Source organism: Protomyctophum bolini (genome assembly GCF_963924005.1).
Source record: "Protomyctophum bolini genome assembly, chromosome: 3".
Classification (NCBI taxonomy): Eukaryota; Metazoa; Chordata; class Actinopteri; order Myctophiformes; family Myctophidae; genus Protomyctophum; species Protomyctophum bolini.
Window position 1 is genome coordinate 2,008,483 of NC_137864.1, and position 20,000 is coordinate 2,028,482.

At 45.3% G+C, this 20,000-nt stretch overlaps 1 protein-coding gene across 2 annotated transcripts in view; it reads right to left on the reverse strand.

Annotated features, from left to right (window-relative positions):
- trim2a (tripartite motif containing 2a) overlaps window positions 1–19,991 on the reverse strand; it is a 48,183-nt gene extending 28,192 nt beyond the window's left edge. Inside the window, exons 1-2 of one of the 2 annotated variants that reach the window (XM_080760385.1) lie at window positions 19,778–19,991; window positions 3,436–3,620 (exon numbers count right to left, since the gene is read on the reverse strand). In XM_080760385.1, the coding sequence (XP_080616511.1) occupies window positions 3,436–3,569 (134 nt within the window). In that variant the 5' untranslated portion in view covers window positions 3,570–3,620; window positions 19,778–19,991. Of the gene's footprint in view, window positions 1–3,435; window positions 3,621–19,769 lie in introns of both variants that reach the window. The other variant, XM_080760386.1, reaches the window with a different exon arrangement.
- Window positions 19,992–20,000: the final 9 nt, after the last annotated feature.

Genomic DNA, 20,000 nt, shown 5'->3' on the forward strand with positions numbered 1-20,000 from the left:
ACACACACACACACACACGCACGCACGCACGCACGCACGCACGCACACACACACACACACACACACACACACACACACACACACACACACACACACACACACATGAACACATGAACAGTGTGTTTTAAAGGCAGAACACCACATTATTTTAAAGGCTGGATATGTAGTGTGAAATCAACAGTGTTATGTTATAATTTGTTATAATTTGGCATTGTTATAAACAACACATATGTTGCTCATACACATCGTGTCGTATCTGCTACTTTCTGTGTATCCGACACCGGCACGATGAAACTATTGTATAAATATGAGTTTAGGATCATTCATGTTAAATAGGAATAAGAAATGACAAAAATGTAATGGAAATGAGTTGTGTTAATGTGCCTTCTTATACACTAAAACACTGTATATCATCTCTGCCGAGTGGAAACCTCACTATGTTCAAAACTGTTTCTGAATCTCAGGATTCAAATACAAAAATATACCAAAAGTAACAGATCTACAAGCTCAAAATGTGTCGCTCGCTACAGTTTGCATCAGAAGTTTACAGACGTGGTAGCTAAATCTGGCATAAAAAAAAACGCTATTCTATTGAACTCATCTCAACTCAACTTCTATGAACTCATTTTAGGTGTGGAACCACCTTTTGGTGTTTTAAGCATTATGTTATACTTTAGCTATTGAAAAATAGCAGATCCACAAGCTCATAGCGCGGCACCGTGTGCCGCGCTACGAGCTTGTAGGTCTGCTATTTATTTTAAATCGTGAAAATGTAGTGCAAATCTTTGCATATATATTCTTTCCGAGCGAACATTTTTAACTCATATCTTTGCTTCTGGGAGGTCACTGGAAGTTGGAACAACATATTTTCAGATGGGGGTCGCCGGGCCAATTACATATAATCTTGGAGGTGAGAATGAAAATGCATGAAAATGTTTGAGAACGACTGAAAAAGTAACATAGGGCTTTTTCAGAAAACTGTCAGGATTTTGATTGAAGACATTTGTAGAATCGTTCCCCGGTCAAAATGGGTTAAAATTGAGATTGAGACACACAACTATTATGTTTTGTTTCTCTCATTGTTTAGTTTGTGACAAGTTGTCTATATAGCGTGGCTGAGTAAACATGAACAGATGGACCCCATGCATGTATTTCCAGGAAAACACAGATAACACTCGCTCGTCTGTTATATTTTGAGAGAGAAATGCCCAGCAATATGAATACATTTTGTTTTATTTTGATGGTAACTGTTGTATAATCGCAATATTATTACACTCAAGGGTGGCTTTACCGTGTTTATAGTCCCCCCCCCCCCCCGGAAAAATAAATCCCCGTTCATTTTCCTCAGACTTTTCAGAAAGTATTTATTTAAAGACGTTTACGCCGCGGACAACTCTTGCCGTGACAAATCATGACAATAAACACAATTCTTCGGGCCAAACAAAGAATTAGAAAGTATAGAAAAAAAGCGGCATGGGTTACATTACAACACTTTTTTTGTTGTATTTCTTCTTTGTAATTATTTGTTTGGTCCAAACTATTGTGTCTGTTATGATGATGATTTGTCACGACTCGAGTTGGCTTCGTACGACGCTTAAAAGATCTTTAAATAAATACTTTTTGAAATGTCTATGAGGAAAAATGCATTGGGATTCGTTTCCTGGGCCTGGCGTCGTCATGAAAGGGGGCGGGACTGGGCCTGGCGTCGTCATGAAAGGGGGCGGGACTGGGCCTGGCGTCGTCATGAAAGGGGGGCGGGACTGGGCCTGGCGTCGTCATGAAAGGGGGCGGGACTGGGCCTGGCGTCGTCATCAAAGGGGGCGGGACTGGGCCTGGCGTCGCCATGAAAGGGGGCGGGACTGGGCCTGGCGTCGTCATGAAAGGGGGCGGGACTGGGCCTGGCGTCGTCATGAAAGGGGGCGGGACTGGGCCTGGCGTCGTCATGAAAGGGGGGCGGGACTGGGCCTGGCGTCGTCATGAAAGGGGGCGGGACTGGGCCTGCATGGCGTCGTCATGAAAGGGGGCGGGACTGCGACGTTCTATTGGCATGTTCACAGTAAAGCACACACCCTCTCTCGTGTAATATTGCTTAATTCATAGTGTATACGATAAACCCCTGTGAGAAAGACTTAATGGACATCATTTGGAACATCTCACAGAGCCACTTGGCTCGTACTGTACTGTAACCTCCTGAAACTGGAAATGTGTTATTAATGAGCAATTAATGTCTCACAGATTTGATTGGTTGCCGAGCCATGAGCCAGCGCCACTGTTTCCCAACGTAGGGTGGGGGGACCACTGCTGGTCCAAATGGAACGCTTATACAGGTCTGTAACTCAGAGAGAGTGAACAAACACTCTCTCTGAGTTAAATGAACACAGCTAGGATGTCCTGGAGTCTTTGGGCTGTATTTTGCGTGTCTTGAGTACCAGGTCTTATTACCTATAACTTGAGTAAACTAAAGACCTGGAGGCGTGATCAATGCTCTTTGGCCACTCAGAATAGCCAAATGGCATTGATCACGACCTCCAGGTCTTTAGTTTACTCAAGTTAGGTAATAAGACCTGGTACACGCAAAATACAGCCCTTTTGTATCAAAGCCCTGTGGCTGAAAACAGTGGTTCCCAAACTGGGGCTCGGGACCCAAGTTATTTTGAAAACAATGTTGCACATTAAGCTAATCAGCAGGGAACCCCCCGTCGCCTGCTGATTATAGCAACATTGTTTTCTCACTCAACAGTAAACAAACCAAGATAGCATAAGTAAGTGTATACATTTCTAAAGTTATATACACTTTAAGGACTTTAAATTCCAAAGTGGCCAAATTGTCAAATATAATCCTATTTTGAACTGAGGAACTCCCTGCCCTAACAAGCACTTGGAATAATGTAATACAATGTTTTAAACCTTTTTGTATAATCAGTATAGGCTTTTTTGTTGTTTCATGCCCTTTAAATGTTGTTATATTGTATTTTTCTTATATGAAGTATATTGCTAAACGTTTATTTTAATTTTGTATTTTATGATGTCATTTTTATATGGAAAGCACTTTGGGTCAACTTCTGTTGTTTTTTAAAATGTGCTATATAAATATAAAGGTGACTTGACTTGACAATAAATTCAATCAAATTGAAAAATAAAATTGTACACCTATAATGCCCAAAATGGGGACACGGCAGATTGAAAGTATAGCAATTAATGTACAACAATGCATAATTAACCCATTCTGGGGCGGGAACCCATTTTGGTGTTAGCACTATGTCATGCTTTAGCTATTGAAAAATAGCAGATCTACAAGCTCATATAGCGCGCCACCGAGTGGCGCGCTACAAGCTTGTATAGGTCTGCTATTTTTGAAAAATCGAAGAGCGACTGACATTAGAAGACATTTTTTTAGAATCTGATCTCAGGTCAGAATGGTATAATATGACTCACCTCTCGCAGAAGGTGTGCAGACAGGGCAGCACTTTGGGGAGGTGGTATCGGTCCAGGCAGATGCTGCAGATTAGGAACTGTTTGTCGATCTGTCCCACCACTGGACTGGGCAGAGCCGAGCCTTCGCTGTCCATCCTAAGACCCTGACGCTGCTCCGCTCCTCCTTCTGCCACTCAGCCTGCACCCTGCCGAGAGAGAGAGAGAGAGAGAGAGAGAGAGAGGGAGAGAGCCCTTGGGTTACAAATCCAAAATCCAATCTCATCGAGTGCGATTTGCAAAACAGTGTGAAAGGAGGCCCCCAAGGCACTCACGGCGCTGTTTCCGACACAATAATGTACGTGTGTAAATTGATGTTTTTTGCAAGATTGTTTCCGACGTTCAACATAAATATCCGAGACATTATGTTTTTTTTATGGAAGGTGCTTCTGTGCTACTAGTTTGACCACTTTCTAAAAATATACCACAGAGCTCGTAGAGAGAGAGAGAGAGAGAGAGAGAGAGAGAGAGAGAGAGAGAGAGAGAGAGAGAGAGAGAGAGAGAGCGCGCGCGCTTGGGTTACAAATCCAAAATCCACTGAAGAATCGAGTCCCTATATATGTGCAATTTGCAAAACGGTGTGAACGGAGGAGGCCCCACTCAGGGCGCATGTTTTCCCGACACAACAATGTACGTAGATTGATGTTTTGGCAAGATTGTTATTTGTTTCCGATATCCGAGACATTATGTTTTTTTTTATGGAAGGTGCTTCTGAAAATAGTACTATAGTTTGACCCCTTCAAATGTTCTAACCTTTAAAAAATGTACCACATTGAGAGAGAGAGAGAGAGAGAGAGAGAGAGAGAGAGAGAGAGAGAGAGAGAGAGAGAGGGGATGATTTGTGGCCAGTGGAGATCAAAGCAGTGACAGGCAATTTAAAGATGAGCCTTTTCCTTCCTCACACTATAGGACACATGAGGAAACGGACAGGAAAAGACAAACAAACGAACAAACAGATGGACCTGCTGGGACCGCAAGGTTGAACCTCAACTACACACAAACAACCCCACAAATACCTTTTACACCACGGCTAGCTTAACTCAGAGCATATACCAACGAATAAAAAAAGAACACTTGGCGGATATACGGTATATTAGTTTTCCATTACAAGCAGGGGTTGTGTGAGGAGAGAAGGTGAGTGAAAATGAAGGGGATATAGCCTGCATATATAGGGCTCTTATAGGTCATAGCAGTGGCAGCCATTTTATGGTTCCACTCAAATACATTCCATACATTTTTTCCCCCGTAGAGATTTCCAAAAATATTTAGATCAATTATTTTTTTAGCCTATAGAATGAAGCCATCCAGCCTCCTGGTGAATCAACCATAGAACATTTGATTGTGTAGAAGAATATTTATATAATAATTATACTACATATAATAAATACCCTCAAATGTTGTATAATATTATGGTCATGATTCACCAGGATCCTGGATAATTACACTTATTTATCCCCATTTTGGGCGGGAACCCCTTTTGGTATTAGCATTAAGTTATGCTTTAGCCATTGAAAAATAGCAGATCTACAACTTGTATAGCTATTTTTTTGAAAAATCGAAGAACGACTGACATAGAAACACATGCTTTTTCAGAAAACTGTCAGGATGTATAGAAGACATTTTTTAGAATCTGATCTGCAGGTCAAAATGGGTTATATCAATATTTGAATTTGAGTGGAACCATAAAATGGCTTCCACTGCTATATGCCCTGGCCTATAATATGCAGCTATATGGATCGTCGTGGCACGGCTTCCATTGAGAATGCATGGCTGTAACTTGCATAGCGGCCACGCAGTGTGCGAACGCAGCATGACAGGAGGTTGACGAGAGCATGGGCGCTCCACAGGGGGCCGAGCAGCAGCCACCCCGCTGTTGAACACATACAGGCACCCCGCTGGTATAAAAACCCTCCATCTGTGTTATTAGTATAGTACATGAAGATGAAGTGCCTCAGACCGCTGACGTCAGCACTATAAGCATTGTTCGGCCAGCGGTCTCTGTCAAGTGAATGATGTGCAGTCAGACTGGACTTTGATCAGACAGGAGACACACAGAGAGAGATGCACTGTGCACTGTGTAGGCCTACACTTAAAAATGTCAATACACATATTCAATTCAAAGATATAGACACAGAGAGACAGACAGACAGACAGACAGACAGACAGACAGACAGACAGACAGACAGAGACGGACGGAGAGAGAGAAAACGAGAGAAGGAAGGAGAGTGTGAGAGAGAAGGAGGGAGAGAGAGCCTATTTCATCCATATAGGACAACCTGACCTTAATTCCAAAGCTGGATATTATACCGGAACCTGAACGCGCTAATTGATGCGATATGTGTTGTTGTCAGCGCAACACACAAGTTATATCGGCTGGATTATCACGAAAGTCCATTTCATCATTTCGTCCCCTGCACGGCTTTTGATAAATCCGTCATGGATTGTTTTGTTGGACTTGCGTGCAGCATTGACACCATTGATCATAATTGTGTATTATGTGTCCCGTACCCTATAGTATATACACAGGAGACTCCACACAGAAAGCCCCCCCCCCCCCCCCCCCCCCCCCCCCCCCCACACACACACACACACACACAGTAGCATCTTCTCTGGTGTCAGTGCATGGGAGAGGAGCGTTCATCCTCCAGTCTCCGGAGAGGAGAACCGGGTGTTTAAAAGGGAATGTATGTCAGCGCCCACGGGGAAATGATCTCTCTGCTCCTCCTTCCATCGCTGCCTGTATCCTGTCACTCTCTCTCTCTCTCTCTCTCTCTCTCTCTACACACCCGTTCCCCTCTCCTCTCTCTATTTCTCACTTCCTCACAGTGTTGTTTTCGTCGACTAAAACTAAGACGAAAAATGTTTGTCGACTACCTTTTTCCACTGACGAAAACTAAATGGAAACTAAATAAAAACTATCTATGATGACTAAAACTAAGACTAAATTTACTGACAATTTCGTCAACAAATAAAAACTAGACTAAAATGTTAGGAAGGGACCAGTGGACCTTTTAGTGTCATTTTACACTTGGTTGCATGCTGAAAATAGCCGATCGTTGTGAGCTTGTAGATCGGCTATTTTCAGCAAGTGTAAAAACAGTCATTACGACGGCATCAAGGCCCGCCAAAATACATTTTAGTCGACTAAATCACCTGTAGATTTAGTCGACTAAAATCTCATGACATTAGTCGACTAAACTAGACTAACAATAAAACATTCCGGGTGACTAAAATGTGACTAAAAACTAAATGAAAACTATTCAAAAGACAAAGACTAAACTAAAATAGAAATTTGATTCCAAAAACAACACTGCTTCCTCATGAGCGTTGCACAAAAACACCTTTTCATTTCGTATACAGCTTTTAAAGTTGATATAAGACACCATTATGAATCACAGTGTTCCACATCGTCGCTGTCGAGCAGAAAACCTCTTATCTTCATATTTTAACCCCTTTTGGTGTTAGCATTATATGTTATGCTTTAGCTGTTGAAAAATAGCAGATCTACAAGCTCGTAGCGCGCCACCGGGTGGCGCGCTACGAGCTTGTAGCCTCTGCTATTTTTGAAAAACCGAAGAAACGACTGACATAGAAACATAGCTTTTTTTCAGAAAACTGTCAGATGTCAGGAGACATTTTAGAATCTGATCTCAGGTCAAATGGGTTAACTGTTTTTTTCGTTCGTACGGCCCTATACTTGATCATACTACAGCGCCACACAAGCTTTGAATACGAGTCCTGAAAGTAACACTTTTAGACATAATGAGGTTTCATATATCCCACAGAGGTGATATTGTATTGTACAGAAACGCTTCTCTGTGGCTTTCAACTTGACGAGACACCATATGAATCATATAGGGTTGTATTTGCGTGTCTTATAAGTACCAGGTCTTATTACTTACTTAAGACCTGGAGGCGTGTCAATGCCATTTGGCGATTCTGAGTGGCCAAAGAGCATTGACACGCCTCCAGGTCTTAAGTTAAGTAATAAGACCTGGTACTGTAAACTTAAAGACACACAAAATACAGCTCATATAGTGTTGAATGTCTATCTAATAAATATTCTATTCAAGGCTATACCAATGCTTTATCTTATTGGTTGATAAATGCTTCATTTAAATGCTTTGAAATTGCACTACTAATAAGTGTGGGGTCACCAAAAAACAAAAAAAAAATGGGTTCCTGATATAAAAACAAACTTTGAGAACCCAGTAGTGTACAGTAATCTCTGAGGTATACATGCAGAACTGTAAGGGTACATTTGGTTTCATTTTACATAACACACTATTACTGTGCACACAAATTAAATCATTATGGTAATGAAAAGCAGTCAGGATGTCTTTTTTTTCATTCATAAACTATACGTATCATCCTCTTCCCCAAGTTATATAATATGTTACCGATTCTTAAATGGTCTGGTAAACTATTACTTAACATAATTAAAAAATTAACACAACCAATCATTCATTCAACACGCACGCACAGCGCACGCACACGCACACACACACACACACACACACACACACACACACACACACACACACACACACACACCACACACACACCACACACACACACACACACACACACCGCACACACGCACACCACCCTACAGTAAGTGGCCACTTCAATCAGTCATGAGTCAGAGTGCTGCAGTGAAGGCAGATAATCAGAGCATGCTAGCGTCGAAGTCCCGCCCCCTTTCATGCCAGGCCAGGAAATGAATCCCAATGCATTTTTCCTCATAGACATTTCAAAAAGTATTTATTTAAAGACCTTATAAGCGTCGTACGAAGCCAACTCAAGTCGTGACAAACCATGACAACAAACACAATATTTTGGACCAAAGAAATAATTACAAAGAAGAAATACAACAAAAAAAAGTGTTGTAACCTGCTGTTTTTTTTCTTCTACTTTCTAATTCTTTGTTTGGCCCAAAACATTGGCATGATTTAATTGTCACGACAAGAGTTGGCTTTGTTCCGTGGCGTATAAACGTCTTTAAATAAATACTTTCTGAAAAGTCTATGAGGAAAATGAACGGGGATTTCTTTTTCCGGGTCTCTCGAGGGGGGCGGGACTGCATCATTATATGAATGATACGATCAAAGCAGTTTCATAAATCCTGCACACAGAGACACAGACACAACAACAACACCAGACCAGCTGATCCGGAAGCCCCCCGCAGCCAGATAAACATGTGTTTATCAACCTTTGTTCTAGGACCCTCGGTTTGATATGCATCTATAGGGCCACAGACCTCCACTTGATGCCATTATACGGCACCCCCGATCTATACCGTAAGTTTCTCAGAGCTTTTAATTCTTGCTTGACCTCCTCAGAGTGTATACAAATGGAACTGTTTGCGTTCATTTGCTTCAAGAAATCAATCCGGTTAAAAGCAAATGAACACGAACAGCTTGTGTTGCATTTGCTTTAACGTGATTGATGTCTTTAAACCCTATTATCACTTTACTTCTCCCGCAAACGGCCTTGTCTTTTGCTTTATTGTAAATAAGAATTTGCTCTTATAGTTTGTCTTGTGGGGAAAGCATGTGTCAGTTTAGATTTGGCAAGTTGACTATAAAAGATTTTAAAAAAGCAGATCTACAAGCTCGCAGAAAATCTGCAGTTTTTGAACATTCTTGGAAAATCTTGAAAACATGAGAACAGCTTTTTTTTATGGGTTAAATAAATAAAGAGATCCTTTTTTGACCCCTCGGTGGTACCCGGACCTGACGCTATGGATTTGGGAAAGCAGTGAGCTAAAGGATGGCAGGCAGCCACAGTCCTCTTATGTAAGCACACACCAGAGAGAGCCCAGCTGACATGAAGCGACAGTAATCTGCTATACACCGCACATCGGTGACGCCGAGGACAGTGTGACACATACATGCACTGCTGAGGGGAAAGCACACGACTTATCTATGCTTTGGTTATGATCACTGGACAACGTAGGCCTTTTACTGATCCGGAGTGACTTATGAGCAGAGTAAGCATGAACTCCAACCGATAAATCGAGGTAAATCACAAAACGGAGTGCAGAGAGAACATTGTATAGTGCCTCAAAGAAACTATAGGATATGCAGGTATAAACGATGAACCCATAGCATCTGCTAAAACAACATGCTATCTTACAAAACATTCTGCACATTTGAAACTACCATGGGTGATCATAAACTATACAGCATTTAAACAACATGCTCTGAAAATGACATTATGTACATTTGAAACTATATAGGATATACCATGCAGGCAATCAATCAATACTGTAGCATCTAAACAACATGCTGAATAATCAAAATAGCATGAACACGAATGCTCTTTTTCACTTAGTACGTTCTGTCGTACTTTGCAACGAAGCTCAGCCTGGGTGAAAGAGATGACATCACTTGGGACAAAATGTCATGTCTGGTCTGAACGAGACGTACCTCTGACTTTACAGCACAGAGATGCATCTATGAACCAATCAACAGGCGTCCTGCAGTCCGGGACTCGGCATCCGAGGCGCACGCTTCCTCCATATCAGGACAGACTGACTGACTGACTGACTGACTGACTGACTGACTTACTGTCTGTCTGACTCTGACTGACTGGACAGATGGACGGACTGACTGACTAGACAGGACAGACGGACGGACGGACAGACAGAAGCAGTCATCCACAGCGGTCAACAAGTCAGTGTGCATGGATGGGCCAGAAGGAGCTCCCAGCTGAAACTCCGACACAAACAGCAGATGACGTGTGTGCGGAGAGATCCAGTGTCTGTGTGTGTGTGAGTGGGTGTGTGTGTGTGTGTGTGTGTGTGTGTGTGTGTGTGTGCCGGGTGGGGAGGGGGGGGGGGGGGGGGTAGGAGTGTGTGCAGCACATGAGAGAGAGAGAGAGAGATGGAGAGGGGGTCGGGCAACCTCAGATGGAATGCAGCTCTGAGCCAATTCTTACAGCATCTTTTCTCTCTCCTCCCATCTCTCTCTCTCTCTCTCTCTCTCTCTCTCTCTCTCTCTCTCCGCCAGTATAAATGCTGTCTCACTGCAGCACTATAGGAGCATGTGCGGCACGGTGAGCTGCTATTGGCCGACAGACAGAACGATGTTGTGCTCAGTGCTGGCGGCCGGCCTGGTATACCCTCTGTCTGTGGGTGTGGGTGTGTGTGTGTGTGTGTGTGTGTGTGTGTGTGTGTGTGTGTGTGTGTGTGTGTGTGTGTGTGTGCGTGCGGTACCATCCCGCTGACTCACTGAACGTGTGAATGTGCATTGATGAGAGCGCCAAAAGAGACAGAGAGGGAGGGAGGGAGGAGAGACGAACACAGAGGCAGGGAGGGAGGGAGGAGAGACGAACACAGAGGCAGGGAGGGAGGGAGGGAGGAGAGACGAACACAGAGGCAGGGGGAGGGAGGGAGGGAGGAGAGACGAACACAGAGGCAGAGAGGGAGGGAGGGAGGGAGGGAGGAGAGACGAACACAGAGGCAGAGAGGGAGGGAGGGAGGGAGGAGGAGACGAACACAGAGGCAGAGAGGGAGGGAGGGAGGAGAGACGAACACAGAGGCAGAGAGAGAGGGAGGAGGGAGAGACGAACACAGAGGCAGAGGGAGGGAGGAGGAGAGACGAACACAGAGGCAGAGAGAGAGGGAGGGAGGGAGGAGAGACGAACACAGAGGCAGGGAGGGAGGAGAGACGAACACAGAGGCAGGAGAGAGGGAGGGAGGAGGAGGAGAGACGAACACAGAGGCAGAGAGGGAGGGAGGGAGGAGAGACGAACACAGAGGCAGAGAGGGAGGGTGGGAGGAGAGACGAACACAGAGGCAGAGAGAGAGGGAGGGAGGGAGGAGAGACGAACACAGAGGCAGGGAGGGAGGAGAGACGAACACAGAGGCAGAGAGAGAGGGAGGGAGGGAGGAGAGACGAACACAGAGGCAGAGAGGAGGGAGGGAGGAGAGACGAACACAGAGGCAGAGAGGGAGGGAGGGAGGGAGAGAGACGAACACAGAGGCAGAGAGGGAGGGAGGAGGAGAGACGAACACAGAGGCAGAGAGGAGGGAGGGAGGGAGGAGAGACGAACACAGAGGCAGAGAGGGAGGGAGGGAGGAGGAGAGACGAACACAGAGGCAGAGAGAGAGGGAGGGAGGGAGGAGAGACGAACACAGAGGCAGAGAGGAGGGAGGAGGAGACGAACACAGAGGCAGGAGGGAGGGAGGAGGGAGGAGAGACGAACACAAGCTGATAGGTGGGAGGTGAGTGAGACGAACACAGAGGCAGTGAGGGAGGGAGTTGAAGAACAAGTGTGAAGGAGGAGGTTAGGTGGAGGAGAGGACGGATTGGAAGAAGGAGTGAGAGAGTGATAGAGAGCACAGGGAAAGAGAGAGGAAGGTGGGGAGACTGCATGCATGTGATGGGATCAGGGTTTGATTTGTTTAAAAATGAAAACCATTTTTCTAACCGCTTAAAGAGTAGTTCACCCCCCAAAAGAATTGTCAGTTATATTATACACCCCTTGAAAGCCTTGAATGTATACGCAGATTTTTTGTTTTTGTCTTGACGACCAGTATATGAAACTCATTAACCCATTTAGTCCTGACGTCGAAATTTAAAAATAAATCTTCAAATCCTGACAGTTTTCTGAAAGACCTTATGTTTCCGTATCAGTGGTGCTCAATATTTCATGTCTTGTCAAGGACCCCAAAAACTATATGTAATTGGCCTCCCCCCCCCCCCCATCTGAAAATATGTTGTTCCAGGGACCTGTTCACTCAGGGAAATGTTCGTTCACCCTGAAATAATATTCAAAGATTCGAGACACATTTTCACGATTCTTTCAAAAATAGCAGAGCTACAAGTTCATAGCGCGGCACTCTGTGCCCAAAATGAGTACCATGGGACTAAGTCGATCATCAAATTATTGGCTCAGAAATTAGACAAAAACAAAAACAATGTGAACTACTCCTCCTTTGAGCCCTATATATATATGCTTCTCCATGAATGAGAAATAAGTAAATAACATGAATAGCAGATAAACTTAAGCTCAAGGGCATGCACGAATCATCCCCGGATAAATCCAGGCCTGGATGGAATCTATATATGGAGCACTCCATGAAAGAATGCTGGAAGTGAAAAGAGATAAATGTAGGAGGGGGAAACAACAGGGTATACTGTGCTGACCATATAACCACCATATGACACTCTCATAGATAGACAGACCTTTATTGATCCCGTGGGGGGACAGTCAGTTGCCATGGCATTACAGCAGCTACTGTATATGTTATTCATGTCCTCACTGCCACGTGTGCCCCCCCCCCCCCCCCCCAAGGGCCCCAAAGAAGGCCTAAAGGGGCCACGTGTGCCCCCCCCCAAGGGCCCCAAAGAAGGCCTAAAGGGGCCACGTGTGCCCCCCCCAAGGGCCCCAAAGAAGGCCTAAAGGGCCCACGTGTGCCCCCCCCCCCCCCCCCCCCAAGGGCCCCAAAGAAGGCCTAAAGGGCCCACGTGTTCCCCCCCCCCCCCCCAAGGGCCCCAAAGAAGGCCTAAAGGGGCCACGTGTGCCCCCCCCCCCCCCCCCAAGGGCCCCAAAGAAGGCCTAAAGGGCCCACGTGTGCCCCCCCCAAGGGCCCCAAAGAAGGCCTAAAGGGGCCACAGGCGTACCGCTGCAACAACCCAAACCAGATTTGGCACAAACATGCTTCAGGCCAGGGGACTAGCATGAGAATAGTCACGCACGCACGCACGCACGCACGCACGCACGCACGCACGCACACACGCACACACGCACACACGCACACACACACACACACACACACACACACACACACACACACACACCTGTATGAGAAACCACAGCAGTGTTACAGCAGTGTCTAACACTTCAAATGGTCATAATAACTCTGTGACCATGCATTGCTCTGATCAGCACAATATGGGACATTAAATAACGTAAATGCACAGAATCTCTGTTCGACCGATCGACTTCAACCTTGCGTAAATATCACACAGAGAGGAGAACCCGAGGGTGTGACCAAAGGAGAGGAAAACCAATAACCTGCAATGAGGCCTTTATCCCATTTTGGTGTTAGCATTATGTTATGCTTTAGCTATTGAAAATCACACCTGTGTGAACCAAGTGGCGCAACTCCCCTCTCTAAAAGCTGAATAACTCCTAATCTACGGAGATGTCCATGGTTTGGTCCATTAGCGCGATTTTCTGAGGTTTTTGCTGATAATCCGGTGGTCTAGATGGAAACATTGGTGCTTTCTAGAGCAAGGATGGCTATATTTTAGCTCGTTAGCATTGACGCTATTTATCTAGCAACAACATCCACACACGGGTGCGTGCGCACATACTTCTGTCGTTCCAATTTCACGCATGCGCACACCACTCGAGCTCATTTGACGTACATCACAAACAAACAGGTACACGGACATTGCAGCTGGTTGTAGAAGTGGTTGCACCACTTAAAAATAGCAGATCTACAAGCTCATAGCGTGCCACCGAGTGGCGCCGCTACGAGCTTTGTAGGTCTGCTATTTTTGAAAAATAGAAGAACGACCGACATACTGTAGAAACATGGCTTTTTCAGAAAAGTGTCACATTGTCATGTGCACGCCACGAGGCCTCTGCCGGGATGCATGGAAAACAGAATCCATCTTCAGTGGCATGGTTTCTTTATAGTGTGTGAAGGAGAGCCATGTTGACCGCAAGATGACCCTCCCGAAGAGCAGACATATAACAATGCACAGAATACTGACTATATATAACAGGCATGCAAACAGGCCCAAGGTGAAAAAGGTGACAGTGTGCGGGGCCAACGCTGTGCCGCGGGCAAAACCGCGGCGCAAATCTTTTAAGCGTTTATCGGTACTAAACCCACTTTGGGGGGGGGGGGGGGTGTCATGGGGGACAGTATATACTACACTGTACTGTACTAGCCCTCCTCCCGGCCTGTGTGTCTGTGTGTTAGGCTGTGCAACAGTGACACTTGGTGGTGAACAAATGCTATAACGCTATGTTTCGTGCTCGGACACAGCCAGGGACCCAGGGACACAGCCAGGGACAGACCCAGTGACACAGGGGCAGCCAGGGACAGACCCAGTGACACAGGGACAGCCAGGGACAGACCCAGTGACACAGGGACACAGCCAGGGACACATCCAGGGACAGACCCAGTGACACAGGGACAGCCAGGGACAGACCCAGTGACACAGGGACAGCCAGGGACAGACCCAGTGACACAGCCAGGGACACATCCAGGGACAGACCCAGTGACACAGGGACAGCCAGGGACAGACCCAGTGACACAGGGACAGCCAGGGACAGACCCAGTGACACAGGGACACAGCCAGGGACACAGCCAGGGACAGCCAGGGACAGACCCAGTGACACAGGGACACAGCCAGGGACAGACCCAGTGACACAGGGACAGCCAGGGACAGACCCAGTGACACAGGGACACAGCCAGGGACACAGCCAGGGACAGCCAGGGACAGACCCAGTGACACAGGGACACAGCCAGGGACAGACCCAGTGACACAGGGACAGCGAGGGACAGACCCAGTGACACAGGGACAGCCAGGGACAGACCCAGTGACACAGGGACACAGCCAGGGACACAGCCAGGGACAGACCCAGTGACACAGGGACACAGCCAGGGACACAGCCAGGGACAGCCAGGGACAGACCCAGTGACACAGGGACAGCCAGGGACAGACCTAGTGACACAGGGACAGCCAGGGACAGACCTAGTGACACAGGGACAGCCAGGGACAGACCCAATGACACAGTGACACAGCCAGGGACAGACCCAGTGACACAGGCACACAGCCAGGAACAGACCCAGTGACACAGGGACACCGCCAGGGACACAGGGACCCAGCCAGGGACAGACACAGGGACACATACTGTAGCTGTCTATAGTGTGGTTGAGTGGCTGCACCACTCAAAAATGACAGATAATGACTAAATCAGTACAAATCTAGTCAGTATTGAGCAAGATGTTAACATTCATGTCCTGATAGTCATAGAACAATTAATTTACTCCAACAGGAGCACTAGCCCCTCGAGGAGCACTAGCCCCTCCTATATTCAGTAGATTTGTGTCCTAAATGCCATTGACAATGAATGAATTGTCATATATCGGCTATTTTTGTCCTACACAATCCTACACATTCATTGTCACAAAAATGACAATGAATGGATGATGTATGATGATAAGGGTCACTTCACACAGGTGTGATTTAAAGAAACACTTTTCACTCTTCACATCATGTAAAATAGAAAATTATATTCACTGGCAAAATAATGAATTATAATACAAATAAAATGTTTTGGGATGGTTTAGTCAACAGGGTCAGTTTACTTCATTATTTTAGCCTTAGTCAATTTAAGACATGTAGAGTAACATCCTCTCCTTATTCAACAGTTGAGCTGCATGTTTTCGTTTTTAATATATCCATTTAGTATAAGCCCTGGCACGCACGCACGCACGCACGCACGCACGCACACACACACACACACACACACACACACACACACACACACACACACACACACACACACACACACGCGCGCGTGCTTTATTTATTTACTCATACGCATGCATGCACACACACGAGCACACAGACAGACACACACACACACACACAGCGAGAGAAACTGACGCCGGCGCGTCCACACCACAGACAGTATAACGCAAAGTGCTAACGTTGCTAATGCTAACTGTAGCAGCTAAACTAATGGATCGACTGGCGAGTCACAGACAGTGTGTCAAAATTCATGCCGAGTCCACACAAACAGGTTTTTTTTCCGCGGAGCGACCAGCGGCTGCGCACATCATGCCGCCCAGATGCAAGCAGAAATATCGCTCAGAATCATTAGTGACTCACGAGAGTAGTCTGTCAGATAATTCTCCGGGCAGCGAGCTCGGGCTCCACAGACCCCCTCACCCCCCCCAAACATTTTTTTAACGGATTTGCATGAATCACACAGGTCCTATATTTGGGATAAAAACGGCGATTTTCGCCGAAAAGCTACACTTTTGCATGTCTGATATAACCCTGGCATGTCATTATTTCACCTGATATTATTTTCACCTGATAACTATATGGCTGCAACTATAGATAATGTTCTTAAGTGATTTATATTTGACTTTTAGCAGACCTGGCTTAATTAATTAATGCACAGACTGAAGCGGTCCGTGTATGTAGACAGGGGCACCACAAAGGGTTAATCTGGCCCTGAAAGCGTTTCTGTCAAACGACATTTATATAATTGACGTCTTAAAGGACCTATAACATACAATTCAACTTTTGTGTTTTCGGGGCTCCCATGTGTGTTTTCTATCCCCACTAATAACCAATTGTGAACAATCAGGCTTTCATATCATATCGGGTGCTTTTCATGGAAATTGCCCTCAGGAACAGCTCAACTGATTTTGTCCTCGTCGTGATGTCATCAGTGTCACCCTATATGCTTTGTATAATTCCTCCTCTTCTTCAGTCTTCAGTTCCAGATTTGCATTTCTATACTTTGTTTACAAAGTCCACCATTGTTGATTTTTTCAAGCTGGCATGGAATGGAAACGAGCCTGGTTTTATCTAGCATCGGTATTAAAATGACTCAAATATTAAATAATCTGCATATCAGCACCCCCATGTTCATGTTCATGTTCATGTTCAGAGAGAGAGAGAGAGAGAGAGAGAGAGAGAGAGAGAGATGTCTCACTCTAGAGAAGACAGCAGAGAGAGAACCATGAAAGTTCACCCTGTTGTGTGAAGACACTCCCTGTCCAATGTTCAGCTATGCAATGTGCAGTTTGGGAACGTCAATGGGTTTTCATTGGTGAAGCAGCAATGCATGCCTTGCATGGTGAGCTTGTAGATCTGCTATTTATTTTAAAGATGCTGACAAAGAACATGTGAAACTAGAACTGCACTCTGCCGAGTGCATACTTGCTTGTTGCACACTAGTAGGCCATACATGGCCAACTAGTGCGCAAGCAGAGCGCGCAAGTAGGCCTACTTTCGACCGCTGTAAACTGTGGAATCTCATTATCTCTGTGAAGGAACGTTTGAAATGTCTAATTATTAGGTGTAACTATTTGCTACCTACTTACTTTATGCATGTAAACACCTAGTATTATTAAGTATGGTTCAAGTTTCTATCAATATAAGAAATACAGTTTGATCAATTTAGAAATATTCTTTTTAGTTTTTCATGTGATGAAAAAAAAGGTATATCATTTGTAAGTTGATTAGCGGTATACTGTGGTTACTTTGCGCCAAAAACCGTCCCAGCCAACCCGCCACTTTTGATGCGTATGCAAATAAAACAGCAAATTGTGCCTGATTTGTTGGGACCAGATTCCATACATGACCATATTTCTTACGTCATCATTGAGAGCTAGTCATACACCATGTACTCTGGTCCCAGCAAATCAGGCACAATTTGCTATTTTATTTTACAGATTATATATATATATAGTATATGTATGACTAGCTCTCAATGATGACGTAAGAAATATGGTCATGTATGTAATCTGGTCCCAGCAAACCAGGCACAAATCTGCCGTTTTATTTGCATACGCGTCAAAAGTGGCGGGTTGGCTGGGACGGTGCATACGGACGGACCGGGCGAAAATATTACTTGCGCGCTCTGCTTGCGCAAGTAATTATGGGACAATTCTGCATGAGTACTTTTACTTTCAGTACTGTAAGTATTTTTGATGGCAGCACATTTGTACTTTTTACTCAAGTAATATTATAAATACATGCCTTTTACTTGTAAAATAATATATTCTTTGTTGTGGTATTGCTTTAACCGGAGGAAAAAGTCACTTTGGACTGCAATTCAAACACAGGCCAGGTCTATAGAGCGTCGCAGTCCACTTTCATGACGACGCCAGGCCCAGGAAATGGTTTCCAATGCATTTTTCCCAGACATTTCAAAACGTATTTATTTAAAGACCTTATAAGCGTCGTACGAAGCCAACTCTTGTCGTGACAAATCATGACAACAAAACACAATATTTTGGACCAAAACCAAATAATTACAAAGAAGAAAAACAACAAAAAAGGTGTTTTATATGTGTGTAATTATTTGTTCAGCCCGAATGTTGTCATGATTTGTCACGACAGGAGTTGGCTTTTGTCCGCGGCGTAAACGTCTTTAAATGAATACTTTCTGAAAAGTCTATGAGGAAAATGAACGGGGACTTATTTTCCGGGTCTCTCGAGGGGGGGTGGGGGCGGGACTGCGACGCTCTATTCATTCAGCTACACAGAACAATAGCATGCACACACACACACACACACACACACACACACACACACACACACAGTTCAGAAACCTGAGCAGCCACAGAAACCGTTACAGGGAAAACCAACCCCCCCCCCCCCCCCCCCCAAAAAAAAAGCCCTGCTTGGAAATACTTTTTGGGCCAGTAGTAAACTAAGTGTGGAACAGAGACAAAATTGTATACCGGCTATGTAAGCTATACAGATGGAATACCTTTCCACAAAGTGTAACATGAGGACAAATCTCACGTCAAGAAATAAAGCCTCGATTCAGTAATACAGCCTGATGTCACATGCACAGTGCACGCACGCACACACACACACACACACACACACACACACACACACACAGCATTTAAACAACACCCTGGTACTGTAACCTATCCTCTTGTGTTGGACCGTACACACACACACACACCCATGTACAGTAATTAACACATTACACACTGCTGAGGTCAGCGTTGGTCTAATAATCTAACACAACACTGTAAACGTGCCAGAAAAAAACTCATTAGGCAGTCAGAAGAAGTACTCAATCCCAGTCCTCGAGTCAGAGTAGAGACACCATACTGGACAAATCAACATGTCGTTGCTGTCGTCCAGAAACCTACCATATAATATTTGAACTATTGTCCCCCCCCCCCAACTTTAAAGCCCTATTTGATCATACTACGCGAGAGACTAAAGTGCCCCACAAAGTTGAGGCGTCCACCGTTCCCGTATCCGCTTTAACCCATTCTGACCTGAGATCAGATTCATACGAGGTTTCCACTGGGGACACACTGGTCTGATGAACCCATTCTGACCTGAGATCAGATTCTAAAAATGTCACAGTCGTTCTTCGATTTTTCAAAAATAGCAGACCTACAAGCTCGTAGCGCGCCACTCGGTGGCGCGCTATGAGCTTGTAGATCTGCTATTTTTCAATAGCTAAAGCATAACATGATGCTAACACCAGAATGGGTTCCCGTTCAGAATGGGTTAAAGCACAGAACGCATGAATAGAGCCACAGAATATACTACACACTCACCTGTGTGTGTACTCACACAGTACAGTTCTACCAAGGCGTTGTTGTAGTAGACGCTTCCATTACGACGCTTGGACTGGCCCGATACCGGCATGGCTGCTGCAGCGTTCGTCCCACCACCACCACCACACTGTGTTCTCTCTCCATTCTCATACTGTATCTTTCCAGAGAACTGACCTCAGCTTTTTCTCCCACCCACCAGTTCTCTGTCCCCATTTCACTCTCT